This window comes from Nannobrachium achirus, assembly GCF_963921795.1.
Source record: "Nannobrachium achirus genome assembly, chromosome: 16".
Classification (NCBI taxonomy): Eukaryota; Metazoa; Chordata; class Actinopteri; order Myctophiformes; family Myctophidae; genus Nannobrachium; species Nannobrachium achirus.
The window spans coordinates 19,815,735-19,830,797 of NC_137823.1; the positions used below are offsets into that span (position 1 = coordinate 19,815,735).

Consider the following 15,063-nt stretch of genomic DNA (forward strand, 5'->3'; position numbering starts at 1 on the left):
TGACACACACACACTGTGATCTTACCTAGTATGCCTTTAAAGAAGAGTCACCTTGGCTAATTATATGACTAATATATGTTTGATTGTCTTTGATGACTGCTGCAGAAGCAATTGAGAAATTCCATAATAGGTGATGAGTACAGGTGGCCGAAGACCGTTCCATACTACTTGGAGGATGACCTGGGTAAGACATTAAAACACTATGAGCAATTTATTGCCACCTCATGTCCAAATTAAAAGTGGCTGTATAGCAAAATAAACATGATACAAAATGTATTAACAGTTTGTCACACAACAGAATAATGTGTTATTAACCAACAGATTAAATCTGAATGGTGAAAAAAAAAATCTAAAAGTTTAAAAATTATGTTTCAAAATGGCTGAAATACAGTGCAATTTTTTTCTGGCCTTTCTGCAAAGGACTGTAGGGAAGTATCTCACTTCGGTTTCCAGTGGAGTAAAGTAACTTAAGTACATTAAGTACATGTACTTACTTAAGTAAACTTTTGAGGTACTTAGACTTTACTTGAAATGGGACATATAGCCTACTGCATAATGAGTAGGCCTATTTCTATAAGGCAGTATTGATACTTTTTCCACCACTGACTGTGGCCAGCCTTCTGTTGCATGTATTATATTCTTATCAAATTATTGATAGTGTTCTTCAGATTCTGTTTTGTACATGACACACTGTGTCCACAGTCACTGACACACTTTACAATGTATCACGTTATTACCTATTGCTTATCTTCTTTTTTATATATACTCATATTATCTTGTTTTCATCTGGTGGAGAATGCCACACCAACTGTCTTGTATGAGCTTGACAAATGACTCTCTTGAATATTGCACCACTTTGATAAATTGCAAAGAAATATACCCTGTATCGTGAAGTAAAACAAAGTAACCTCAGAGTGGAGCAAAAATGTCCCAACAGGGGCAACACACTATAGTACTAGTGCTACTTTCTTTCTTTCTTTCTTTCTTTCTTTCTTTCTAGATAAACAATAAGCCTTATTCACGGCCCGCCCACTCAGCAAATTTCTCAGCATCCCCCGGGTGCTGACATCAATTTAGAAGGGGAAATTATAACAGAAATAGCTGGATTTAAAGCCAACAAATCATTATTTCGAACGGTAAAGTAAATTATAATGCTTTGTGCCTTTTACTATCTTCTGTTCTTGATCATGCTAGCCGTATTTTATACTTTACTATTCGGAAATTGCATTACATTTTCGAGTAGGATTTTCCCCTTCAAAATGTGACTTCAGCACCCGGGGGATGCTGAGTGGGCGGGCCGTGAATAAGGCTAATCCAGACTATAAATAGGTAATTTACTTTAATATAAATAGGTCAAACTTCACATGACATTCTTGCTATCAAGACTATACATAATCTATCTTCTAGATAAACTGTCCAGACTATAAATACTGTAGGCAATTTACAGGACTATAAATAGGTCAGGCCTCACATGATTAGTGTGGTTGCCCAACAGGGCTTCACAATGGCAATTTGGCGATCCAAACAATAAATAGGAAAAACACACTTGCAATTTCCCAGAATTGCATTCTAGTATTTAATATTATTCTCCCTTCTCTGCAGAGATCAACGCCAAAGGTGTTATCCTGAAGGCCTTTGAACAGTATCGGCTTAAGACTTGTATTGACTTCAAGCCCTGGACTGGGGAGCCGAACTACATTTCCATCTTTAAAGGGGGAGGGTGAGATAATCCTTCTCATGCTGATTTCAAATCTGTAAAATAGCAGTTATTTGCAGAGAACCAAGTTCAATTCCCGGGCTGTGGTGCCCCATGGACGCTCCAACAACCATCAGTTGGTGTTGTTCACGGATGGGATGTCACAGGACAACATTATGATCTAGTTCTGGGAATAAAAAGGGAGAGGAGAACTACTACTGTAGTGACTGACTGAATGGACGGATGGGCGGAATGACATATAAATACATAGATACATAGTTTCAGTAAATGTTAAAAAATCACACCTAGTGTGAAGTGAGTGGTGCTATTTTGCTAACTTTAGTTAATTTCATTAAGCGTCCCGTGAAGCTTGGCCAATGTGACCCTGGGCGTACAACAAACTTTGAGCGCTTTTGCCAAGATGTAGGCCAGATGTAGGCCACGCTTCAGAGCCCGGACAAAGCCAGATATGGGAGCTTAGCTCCTTTAACGAGCACCGCTCAAAAATATATATATCCATAGTTCCAAATGTACAGTAATATTGTGAGACCCTCTACTCAGACATGTGTATTGGAGGAGGCATGTGGTATTAGCCGCCCCATGCCAACATTGGGGATGGCAGCAACTGGGACCACAGGGGGAATAGCCAATATGCACAGCACCCATTTTGATGAGAAGTTGGGTCTCTTCCTTCAGAGGTTACCAATAATACTAATGAAGGCTCTGTTCCATTCTGGTCAAACAGAGTCAGGGTGCTGCTATTGTGCATGTTGGCTCAGTGGAAACACTCTGCTACACCAGTGGGTCTCTAGTGTGGTCCAGGGACGCTCATGGTTCCTTGGGGGTTCCAAATGAACCCTAAAAGGTGTGTAACTCTGAGAGTGTACTGTAACAAACGTCCCCAATATGGCTGCTGTGCATTATAGACTATTGGCATTTGGCAACAACTAAATTGGGAGAGAGACAAGAAAACAAAGAAAAAAACTTTCTTGAGAAAATACATGCCAGGCCTGAGTGCTGGTTTTCATGGACGTCTTGTTAATTCATCCCAAGATGTTTTTCCTCTGTGGGTAACCGGCACGTCGGGAAGCAGAGGCTGTCCATAGGGACCAACTGTGATCGCATCGCAACCATTGAACACGAGTTCCTCCATGCTCTGGGTTTCTGGCATGAGCAGTCCAGGTCGGACCGGGATGACTACGTCACTATCATGTGGGACCGCATCTCAGAAGGTATTGCACCTTTCACTGCCTCCCTCCATGATGTCCGTGTCTACACAAGGTTATATGTGCCTTCAACAAACGGACAGACGATTTGTTGTTTTTTGTCACATCCACACTTCTTGCTAGAAGAATAAGCTGCGTAAGAAAGGTAACAACATCTTCGCATGAAGGAATAATATGCCTCCACTATCCGCAAATTGCAACTATTTTTTTATTTTATTATGTTGAATCTAGGGTTGCACCACCCATTGGCAGCCAATGCATCCAAACAGTTTTTTGCTATCTGATTGTAGGCTATAAAACAAAGTCAAACTCATCAGCATTGTGGCTGTATGGAAAGTTTGAATTGTCCTCTTTCTATCTGCAAAGTGTTGGAATTTGAAAGCGCTCGTGGAAATTCACTCAAAGGTCCTGCATACCACCTATTTCTAAATTTCACATAATGCAGGAGGCAGCAAAACATTGCTCTGGCCATTAAATCATAACTAGATTATTAGCGCCCTACTGCCCTAGTGTGCAGGGCAATGTGTTTAATGTCCAGTGTACCAGCATGTCTGACAAATATCAGATAGATAAAAAGCAGCATAACATATCCTAATTACATAGATAACAAAGTGGATTGATTAATTTATTCTTCACTAAGATTATAATAAACAGTAACAAATCTCTCTTCAAAGAGCAGTGGGAGGTTCTGATGAGGAACAAAGTAAGGCTGTTACCAGCATTTTGTTGCTGTTGGGGAGAAACCTCTTATCTCCATATTTAAACGTTTTATTTTATGTATTTTTCATAAATAAAGGCCCTGTGCGTGCGTCACGTCTCTGCCCATATATGTACATATTGTGTCAGTCTCCTGTGGTCTTTCAGTCATCTCCATATTTGGGAAAATATGGCCCCTTTTGTCCAACTTAACCAACCAACCAACCAACCGCGACGTGAGTCACACTTGCAAATGAATCTTGTCCCTTTTATGTTCTCTACGCAGGTAGAGAACACAACTTCAACACCTACAATGACACCACCAGCAGCTCTCTGGGAGTTCCCTACGACTATGGATCCATGATGCACTACAGTAAGAACGCCTTCCGCAACGGCACCGAGCCCACCATCGTCACAAAGATCGCCGCCTTCAGCGACGTCATCGGCCAGCGCATGGAGTTCAGTGACAGTGACCTGCTCAAGCTGAGCCGCCTCTACAACTGCAGTAAGAGCATGTCCTCTCTTCCAACAAGTGCATTTGATCCAATTTATAAAATAATTGATTAATGATCTACCTCTATTTTGGACATTGCATTATCGCAGAAACGTTTTAGAACATCAAACATTATGAAAATATTCATAGGCTGTGCAGTTCGACTCTGCAGCCATGCCTTGTAAATATGGATGAAGATCAAACAGATCATTTTGTTCAAAAGACATTGTGCTAGCTTAACATATTGCCCCTGCCACGCCTTTGGACATTTAACAGATCAAAGTTCTATTATGGCTGTTGTTTAGTTGTGGTGAGACATTATATTTATATAACCTGTGTGCAACCCTTCTGTGTGTGTGCGTGCGTGTGTAGCCAAAGGCTCCACATTCCTGGATTCATGTGACTTTGAGCTGGAGAACAACTGTGGCATGATCCAGAATCCAGGAATCATCTATGCTCCGTGGACCAGAGTATCACAAGCTGCCGGGGGCCCCAGCTCCGACTACTCCAATATGGGCAAATGCTCTGGTGAGAATACCACGCACCCTCAACAATATCTGCACATTATCACTATGTCATTTATAATTGGAGTATTCCAATAATAGTGTACAGTGGTGGAAGAAGTACTCGTATTTGTTAAAAGGCCTGTATTCAAAATTTTACTAAAGTAGAAGTACAAAAGTAATGGCATCAAAATGTACTTTATACATTTTTCATAATGTATAAAATAGGACTTAAGTAGTTAAAGTATGGTTTGTAATATAATCTCAATCTGCAAAGTAACTAGTAACTAAAGTTGACTAATTGTAGTGGAGTAAAAATAATAGAGGGTATGCGCATGCATAAAGTGAATGGCAAATCGAGCGGCAAAGTGAGTTTAACGTTGCTTAATGCAATCAGATAGGACTTTTCTGTTTTAACATATGGGCTATCAAGGCCAGAAAGTATTTTTTGCCACTCAGTAGGTTTTCCGCATAACTTTCGGGTATGATGATGATGTCACACGCATACCCTCTATAGACCTTATTCACAGTGTAACCTAACTACCATGAATATTGTGGATGCTATTTAATGCTTTTGGGGATGTTGATGTTGTCATCTGCCCATGTGTCGATTTGGTCAAAAGAAAATGGTTGAATAGAACTCATATTTTGGGACCATCGCTCCATTGTTCACAATGGTTTGTAATGCAGGCTGCTATCCCAGGAAGTCATGTGATCCAAGATGGCTGCGGTGTGAATAAGGTCTATGGTGTGTGGAGTGAAGTATCAAAAAAGAATAAGGACATAAGTAAAGTAAATCTAAATAGACCTCAAAATGTTAATTAACATTCAAAGTACAAGTGTGTTTGCTTGTGGAGGAAATTGCTGAAGAACTGATTCTAATGGAGATGATACTGTACTTTTGTTACCGGCAGGCTCTGGGTATTTCATGCACTTTGACACTCGCACAGAAAGTAGCGCCAGCACAGCTGTAATTGAGAGCAGACTTCTTTACCCCAAACGAGGTTACCAGTGCCTGCAGTTCTTCTACTACAACAGTGGCGGCGCTGGTGATGTACTGAATATCTGGGTGCGAGAGTACGACGGAGTCAGCCCCAGTGGATCCTTGCGGTTTATAAAGGCAATTGATGGTGACTATTCTTGTATACTTCTTTTCCATAATTCGTTTTTGTGCCGTTTCGTTGGTAAAGCTTGAACACGTCATCTGCTTACAGCAGTTGATATACCGGTACTCGATAATTGCAGAAGAAAATAGCAGATCTAGATCACAACGATGCTATGCGCTGTGTTGTAGTTCTGACATTTCCAGTGCAATATTCCATCATATGACAAAGTACCAGTAAGACGCCCTAAGGGCGAGAAGCGACCTCAGCCTAAAGGGCAAGGTCGCACTGAGACAACAGAGACTACATATATGGGCATTCCCAGATGTGGGCTTAAATTTGATGACATCAGGGATCTCCATATATGGGCATAAAATGGACAAGGACGGAATTCATTTGCAAGTGTGACTCACGTCTGGGCCATATTTTCCCAAATATGGAGATGACTGATAGACCACATGAGACTGACACAGTATGTCCATATATGGGCAGAGGCGTGATGCACGCACGCACATCAGGCACATGATCTGCAGGTTTTCATACAAAAAATGCTACAGTACCTACGGTCGCAATAAATCAGGCTAATAGCAGATTTCCCTGTCATAGGACCCCCACAAGATCAGTGGCAGGTGCACCACGCGAGTTTGGACGCGACAAAGAAGTTCCGAGTGGTGTTCCAGGGGCGTAAAACGTCTTCAGGTCCCTCGGTAGGCGGGCTGTCCCTGGACGACATCAACCTCTCCGAGACGACCTGTCCAGAACACGTCTGGCGCGTGAAGAACTTCAGTCACGTCATGGAGAACACTCCGCCAGACACACCGATCTACAGCCCCCCGTTCACCTCCAAGGAGGGTTACACCTATCAAATGGGTCTATACCCGAGCGGAAAGGCAGGGTACCCCGGCGAGCTTTCGGCCTACGCCCACCTGGTGGCCAGGGCTGGGGACACGGGGCAGAGGTGGCCATGTCCGTGGAAGCAGATGACCATGATGCTCATGGACCAGAATCCGCACGTCCAGAAGCGCATGTCCAACCAGCGCAGCGTCACCACCGACCCCACCATGAAAATAACAGGTCAGAGTAAAACGCCTTTCAGACGGGCCGCGGTTGCCGCGTCCTAGTAATTCATTTTCAATGAGAGGCGGGCGATTATCTGGGCCGTGCAGAGAGGTTTAGGGGCGGCGAGGCGAGCGGGCGCGACCCCGTGAAATTCCCGCCCGCCGTCCGTCTGTAGGGACGCTTATTAAGTACAGATACCTGTCTAACTGAAGCAAGCTTATTATTATTACTAGAAGCTCAGGGGATGAATGCCCCGCCCTTTAATGCAAACCCCATTATACCTGTTGTCATAGGATCTGTTTTGACCATCTGTTTGTGTGTGTCCATTTATGCCCATATATGGGGATATCTGTCTGTCTACGTCCATTTTATATCCATATATGGAGATCTCTGTAGGACCCGTTTTGACCATCTGTTTGCCTGTGTCCATTTATGCCCATATATGGAGTTATATGTCTGTCTGCGTCCATTTTATGCCCATATATGGAGATCTCTGTAGGATCTGAATTGACCATCTGTTTGCCTGTGTCCATTTATGCTCATATATGGAGATATCTGTATCTGTCTGTCTGCATCCATTTCATGCCCATATATGGAGATCTCTGTATCTGTTTGTCTGTGTCCCTTTATGCCCATTATGGAGATCTCTGTATCTGTCTGTGCCTCCGACTGTGTTGCAGACACAGTGCTGGTTCCCCCTTTAATGCAAACCCCATTATACCTGTTGTCATAGGACCCGTTTTGACCATCTGTTTGCCTGTGTCCATTTATGCCCATATATGGAGATATATGTATCTGTCTTTTTACGTCCATTTTATGCCCATATATGGAGATCTTTGACCATCTGTTTGAGGAGATATCCGTATCTGTCTGTCTGCATCCATTTTATGCCCATAAATGGAGATCTATGCAGACACAGTGCCGGTTCCGGAAAACCCTGATGTCAGACATCAGAATCCGAACCTTTCGTGCTGGTTCCAGAAAATCGCCTATCGGATCGGGTCGAGGCCGGGCACTGCACTACCTGCTGCGGCGGGGAACGCGCGTGCCGAATTTGAAATAGGGAATGAATGCCCCACCCTTTATTGCAAACCCCATTATACCTGTTGTCATAAGAGCCGTTTTGACCACATGTTTGCCTGTGTCCTTTTATGCCCATATAGGAACATCAGAATACGTAACCATGGCATTTTTTGTTGACTCATGTGGCGTACGTGATGTCAGAGCCTTTTATGAAGTGATGTCACAATGAGTCAGCGCTTGCGCCGATTTCCTCCGGAACAGCCTGATGTCAACAATCAACTCCGCATAAGGAGATTCCGAACGTTTCGCGCCGGTTCGGGAAAACCGCACGTCGGGTCGGGTCGAGACCCGACACTGCACTCCGTGCCGCGGCGGGGAACGCGCGTGCCGAATCTGAAGCCGGTGGGACGAACGGTTCTCGAGATACGCGGATTACAGACACACAGACAGACAGACACGTAGAGACTTCTCGCATTTATAGATAGATTAGCTTTGAGGATTTATTTTTTTCTTTTTACATCTAGACTCTGACCAGTTTTTCTGGGATGACCCTCGCAAGGTTGGTGTTGAGGTGAATGACACAGATGGGACCAAGTATTTCCGAGGGCCAGGAGCAGGAACGGCGGTGTACCTCACCCATCCCAGAGCCAAGAGCAGGGACTTCATCAAGGGTGGAGACGCCATCTTCCTCCTATCCATGGAAGGTATGAGAAGTCTTAAAAAATATATATATATAATAAATAAATATATTATATATATATATATATATATATATATATATATATCCAATAGGCCTATATACCCCAGGACAATACATTAGGGCAGTGGTCCTCAACCTTTTCAGGCCGCGACCCCCATAATAATCATATTTGAACTGGGGACTGCCCCACCCTGACGAGCACTAAGAGTTGAGGAATTACATTTATTATAACACGGTTCTATTGTGAAAATAGCAGATCTACATGCTCCCACGGCTATTTTCAAATTTTCTGCCTCTAATCTTTTACAATTGTCATTAGAGGTATTAAAAAGTCCTTAAATGGTCACTTAAATTGTCACTTTAGAAATGTGATGATTGAATACATGAACATTTTGGATGTGTCCTGTTTTGTTGAGCTGGCCACTCAACAGCTAATTAGTTCCACCTGGGGACAGAAATGTTTGGTGTAATGTTTGGTGTCAGTTAGGATGGACAGAGTGCAATGTGTGCAATAGGAATGAGTGCAATGTAAGTGAAATATGTATGAAGGTTTAACATACTGTAGGTAATGTTGAGTGATGATTGTAATCTTAAAAGTTACTCAAGATGAGTCCAGTGTAAATGGGCTGGACCAAGTCAGAATGGCAGAGGGGGGGAATTGTGAAGGGGTTGAGTGTTGCTTATGGTTGCTGTTGTAGTGCGGAAAGTGTTTTGTAGTTCAGTGAGACTTTTAATATACTTGTGAGGGTTAGAGGTATTTAAGTATTTATGGTGTGTTTATGCATTATTATTGCATGCATCTATTTCTTGTATGCTCTTATTTTAGAATACACCCCTTTAGGGTGGTATAGTCCATGTTCTTTAGCTCAGCTGAGCAGAAAATGCTGGCACTTGCCAGTTGCTTCAGTTTGTGTGGACAGAGCAGAGCTACCTGTCATGTCCTTGTCCTATCTGTATGTTTGGAGAATAAATATACCTTCGGGTTAGACCCTATCAAGGCATCTGTACTGAAATCCAACCTTTAAGTGGCTAGTCCACACAAGGGAATAAAGTACTTGGAAAACCAAATGTTATCATTCTGTGCCCTGCATTGTCTATGATAACACAGTCATGCTGCCATACAACATTAATTCCATGTGATGACATTCATTTAACACAAGGGTCAACAACCTTTATATTAATATCAGAAGAGCCATTTTGGACCAAAACAATGAATTCAAAATCTGTCAGGCGCGGCAAATATATTTGGACTTTATAATCAAGTCAACACTGGCCATGAAGTGTATTTTAGCCTATAAAAATGACTAAATACAAATACATGCTATTGTTAATGAGCATCGATTAAATATGATAACTTCTTGTGATTTCTCATAACTGTTTATAACCAATGCTGCTTTACATAACCAAGAGTGTACATTCAAAACCAAATAAAGTAAAATCAACCCCCCCCCCCCCTCCCCCTTTCCCCTCCCTCCCTAAAAGCTTCCAAATCTTTTAGAAATGTCCATATATATTTTTTGTAAAGCTTCAGGGAGCCACTAGGGAGAGACTAGGCAGTGGCAGACCCCTGATTTAACACCATGGTGTTCCAGCAATTTACTCACGCACCACAGTGAAACATGATTACATTGCAGACGACCTGTCTTTCCTCTGTCCCACTCCAGATGTGTCTCATCTCACGGCTCCCATGACAACCTCGTCACCCATCACAAGCACAGCCTCCGGCACTACTACCATGACAACCCCAATCACCATGGAGACCACGATCACCACGGGCACCACTGCAGGCACGTGCACACATAGACATCAAAGGGGGCTTGAGCCCCTGCCCTTTTATCCGCCTGTAAAAAGTGCCCCCCCATGAATGCAGTTTTTACAAATGCAAATGCCCTCCTTTCCATGCCACACCTGAAGGCAGCATTCGAGAGAATTGCCGTATCCAAACTCTCCTGAACTTGGAACGCTTATGTTGAAATAATTTCCCTCACTGTGTCGAAATCCATGCCGTTACGCCACATCTCCAGTATTGACTTTATAATGCTTAGTTCAGTGTGGTATAACCAAAAATAGCCGACCTCCAAGTTCACAACACTTGGAGGTTGATATTTCCACCAAAAAGGCACTTTTAGACATTTCAGCCCCTGCCTCTCTAACATTCTCTGCGCGTCCCTGCACCACAGTCATTCCGGACACCACAGTCATCACAGTCATCCCGGACACCACAGTCATCCCGGACTCCACTGTCATCCCGGACACCACAGTCATCCCGGATACCACGACAATGAAACCACTTCCTGATCTTTGCTCCCATGTGGAGTGTGAGAATGATGGCGTGTGTGTGGAGGACGAAGGCGAAGGTGCTTGCAGGTGAGCACTTTTCCTTTGCCGACAGGCAAGTCATATAGGCCTACTGGATGTCAACCACTGGAATACTGCCTTGAATAGTGTAGCAGTGTTTTGCATGTCATTGCCTGCACCTAGACATTCAGCTCTTTCTCTTTCCATCTCATGTCATCCCTTTGGGTAAAGTTGTTAGGGTTCTAGTCTCCTTATGTGTGTGTTTTTGTAGAGGAGTGGGGTGTTTAAAATAAATGAATGACTTAAATCCTCACAGAATAGATAATATTCTTACTTAAACCCTTGGTTGAAAATTAGGAAACAAATGTGTCTTTCTCATGTCTAGAAATCTGCAGCTCTACATGCCTAGTATTGAGTAACATTTTGTGTTTACATATATTTATTTAACTTGATCTATTCTTTGGTCTTGTCACTTGTCACATCAAGTGGAACTGTCAGCACCCCTTGACGTGTTGCCTATGTGTCAACCTATCCTGGCACATATCCTGTGCTTGTGTGTGCTGTTACATTTTAGGCTGCTTTTTAACAGTTTGGACAATAATGGCATGCCAAACATCAGGGTGAATGTGTTTAGAAGACTTGTATAATTTCTTTTTCCTTGTTTGTTGTTATTCCTGCCTCTCTCCTCTTTCTCCATCCAACAGGTGTGCAGTGGGAGATGACTGGTGGTATTACGGTGACAAGTGTCAGTACAAAGGTTCCAGCGCGGAAAGAACCACCACAGCGGTGGCTGCTTCTGTGTCAGTCCTGGCAGTCATGCTGGTGGTCACCGTGGTCAGTGTCATCTGTGTGAAGAAGAAGTACAAGTCAGGCAGTAACAATGACGCAGGGATCACCCTGGGCAATAGAGATGCCATAAGCAGATTATAGACTTACAGGGCCTACGAGTGATCTCTTTGGCACCTTCAGAAACATCTTGCAAATTTCTGCGGGCAGGACACATTGATTATGATGACAATTAAGCTAAGTTCTCCCATTGGATGTTTGTATATATTTGTTTGATTCAAATACTTTTCTTCAATGACTCCAATGTTCACATATAAACGTGTAATGTACTCGTTTGTACTGAATGTGTGGCAGGCTGTAATATTAAATAATAGAGTAAAATATATCTTGTTGCACAATGACATCACAGCTGACAAATTTGATATAAACAAATAGATGTCAAAATAGCTAAGCCCTGGAGGGTGTGCATCGCGAGACGGAGGGACTATCCCATGATTCTCCGCGGCACACAGAAGTAGCCAAAGACAGCTGGGCATAAAAATGCATTGGTTACATCATAAATCGAAATAAAGTTTACAAAACCCAAAAGTGTGAGGTAAACTTACTTTGAATGGTTTTCACATTCACCGGGTCCAGCAGATATTTCCCCTCTGGAACCACCCCATGCTTCCCCGAGACTACTGCTCCATCTAGTTCTTCAGCACTGAAAATGTTGTCGAACAGCAGGTGGAACAGTCGAGTGCAGTCCTTCTTGGCGCTTTGATGAATGGCTGCTAGTTCAACTGAGGTAACAGCCTGTGAATATAGATGCCACGATTTACACACTTCACAATGTTTTTCCAGTGGACCATGGAAACAGACCACTGTAAGACCATAAATAACTTCATTTCCTATCTAACAGATTACAAAGCGTAGTATACCAAGCTCGCTTACACTGCTTTGGGCCCCTGACAGTGCCTAACAGAAACAAGTGATTTGTCAAATCTCCAGATCTACAGCCTGTAATCAGTTGGTTAACATGAACTCCTATCAGACTACAGATAAAACATTACAAAATGAGTACATCTTTAAATTGACATTGACATCACATTGTCTAGACATTCTTAAACATGTCAAAATTGAATTGCTATACTAAAAGGCATGAATATGCTAGATGTCTCACCTTGAGGGCAGCTTCTGCACCCATACCAATGTTAACATCCTTGGGACTGACCCGAAGCTTCTGGTCTGTGACGTCAAGCCTCACAAGCTTGTATGGCATAACAGCCAGGGCATCTCGCTTAATGAACCTTCTGAGGAGACTCTGAAAAGACAATTGGCATACATTTTAACAAAGTTTAGTCAATCTGTGTGGTTATGTGGATAGTTTGGAATGTACTGTATGCGTGTGGTGTGTCTTATCAAATGGGTATATTAGGAAATATAAATACTATGGTAGAGTATACAATGTAGGTTTCTGTACAAGGGGGATAAGCGTGGGTATGCTTTTACAGTCAAATTTACATTTTATTTTGAGGTAAATAAGTGTACTGTATGTGCCAAACTTAAAAGGAAAAATAAATATTAACTCCTCAACCAGAAGTGCTTGTCAACAAATGTATTAACAAAGTTGGCAAAACAGGGCTACAACTGGGATTACAAGATTCTTAATAATTACCCTGATCAAAGACTCCAGGTCTTTCCAGAGGAACGGCATCATTGGAACATCGGTCTGATATTTGGTCAGAAAAGCCTGGAATACTCTTGAAATGGCCATGAAGAAATGGAACTTGGCCAGAATAAGGGGATCTGAGCGGGCCTCCGCAATTGTATCATAGGCTGATGACCCTGGGTTGGGAAGGAAGCTTCTTTGTTTTGATAAGGTCCACGTACTTTACAATGGATGGCCACATTTCTATTGCTCTTTCAACTGCCGGCACATTTTCAAGTCACCGATGGCCACAGAAAGGTAGAGGGAAAGTTGAGGATTCGGTTGCTTTACTGAAGTCTTCTCTTCTTGTTGGAGCACAGTTGAAGAGAGAGTGCAGGGCTCTGAGCACCTTCTCCATCTGCCACACTACAAAACCACCCTTGAAGGCGTTGGAGAGTGTGGATGCCACAACTTCCCACAATTTGTAAGTGAGCGCCAGCAAACTCCTCGCCATGCTGCAATTGTAGGAGTTACACAAACTTCCAGTTCACATTGGGTCCATCGGGGAAATCTCGCTTTTGCGAACGCCCATCATTGCGACCGGAGGGTTAGCGACTCACTCCACGGAGGTTAAGGTTAGGGTGAGGGTTAGAGTCGAGTGTCGAAAAGATGAGTGTAGTAACAGCGACACGCTCCCGGGTCCATCCATGGACAAGGAGATCATGTTCCTCAGCTTGAGTTCCTTTGTACAATCCTACAAATGTGGAGAAATAAAAATATAACAAACAAATTACAACTGGTGGGTGGTTGAAAACAAGCAATAACATTTGCACTCGGTTTTGCACCAGGAGTAAGATATGACCCTGAGTATTCATTTAGGTTTGAGTGAACAGTTAAATGAACACTTACTGTAAACAGTCATGATTTGGTTATTGTATCACTTTATTACCTTTTGCAATTTAGATGGCTTGTGTTAGCAAGCCATGATCTAACACTGGGTTAGGGTTAGAGATAGGGTTAGTGTCGGAATGGAGACATGCCGGAAAGGAGACATGTCGGAATGGAGACATGTAACCCTTTCAGCTCAACGTCAACTCAGTCATTTTCAATGCGCGACACCGTTGTACGACGAAACAAATGATCTAATGTTGCGCTTACCTTGAAACGCTCCACCATGTCCTCAGCTGTGGAATGGCCCATAAACTGGGACCCAAAGTAGCGAGACTGGACGTGGGTCCCAGTTTCGTCTGTAGTCCAGTGTCTTGCATGTAGGTCCAGCTGCTTATTCTTTGTTGTCTGATTCATACTCTCATCGAACATTATGACAAAAGTGTCCTCATGCAACCTAGAGATAAGCTGCTTTTTCATATAAGGAGCGAGACCAAAACGCACAAGATACGCCATCTTGTCCCTTCCACACGTAAATGTCTTCGCCATCTCAGAGTCGGGAAACATTTCTCTGAACACTGTGTCTATGTCTTCATTTGAGGTATAAGAGTGGTGTTTACTTGTTGTTTGCAAGGCCCATATTACTTCTGCTCTTAAAGTCAGTGTAGGACTGAAGCTTCTGAATGCAGAGGATGTTGTTTTTGCCACAGTGACAGACTCGGTAGTAGTGGACTCTCCAACGCACACGACTGAACTACGACTTAACTAGTACAAGCAGCAGCAAATGACTGAATTGGTTGTGTACTTTTTTAGTACCTGCGTAGCTCTTGTGCTTTTCCGATTTCATGTGGGAATCGAGGGACTTCATTCCCATATTCCCAATTTTTTATGTTTTCCTGGATAATTCGCAACGGACTTCAAACGACTCCTTGGCTTGTTTTACCCAGTCTTTGTAGCGCTGG

At 42.9% G+C, this 15,063-nt stretch overlaps 1 protein-coding gene across 1 annotated transcript in view; it reads left to right on the top strand.

Annotated features, from left to right (window-relative positions):
* Positions 1 to 13,169, top strand: part of LOC308300879 (meprin A subunit beta-like) — a gene marked incomplete at its 5' end in the record, with an annotated part of 25,924 nt that extends 12,755 nt beyond the window's left edge. The window contains 11 exons of the mRNA XM_080744775.1: positions 106 to 184; positions 1,603 to 1,720; positions 2,750 to 2,928; positions 3,905 to 4,123; positions 4,484 to 4,639; positions 5,529 to 5,744; positions 6,324 to 6,791; positions 8,324 to 8,503; positions 10,164 to 10,286; positions 10,680 to 10,866; positions 11,502 to 13,169. Of these exons, the coding sequence (XP_080600901.1) occupies positions 106 to 184; positions 1,603 to 1,720; positions 2,750 to 2,928; positions 3,905 to 4,123; positions 4,484 to 4,639; positions 5,529 to 5,744; positions 6,324 to 6,791; positions 8,324 to 8,503; positions 10,164 to 10,286; positions 10,680 to 10,866; positions 11,502 to 11,727 (2,151 nt within the window). The 3' untranslated portion in view covers positions 11,728 to 13,169. The remainder of the gene's footprint in view (positions 1 to 105; positions 185 to 1,602; positions 1,721 to 2,749; positions 2,929 to 3,904; positions 4,124 to 4,483; positions 4,640 to 5,528; positions 5,745 to 6,323; positions 6,792 to 8,323; positions 8,504 to 10,163; positions 10,287 to 10,679; positions 10,867 to 11,501) is intronic.
* Between the last annotated feature and the right edge of the window lie 1,894 nt (positions 13,170 to 15,063).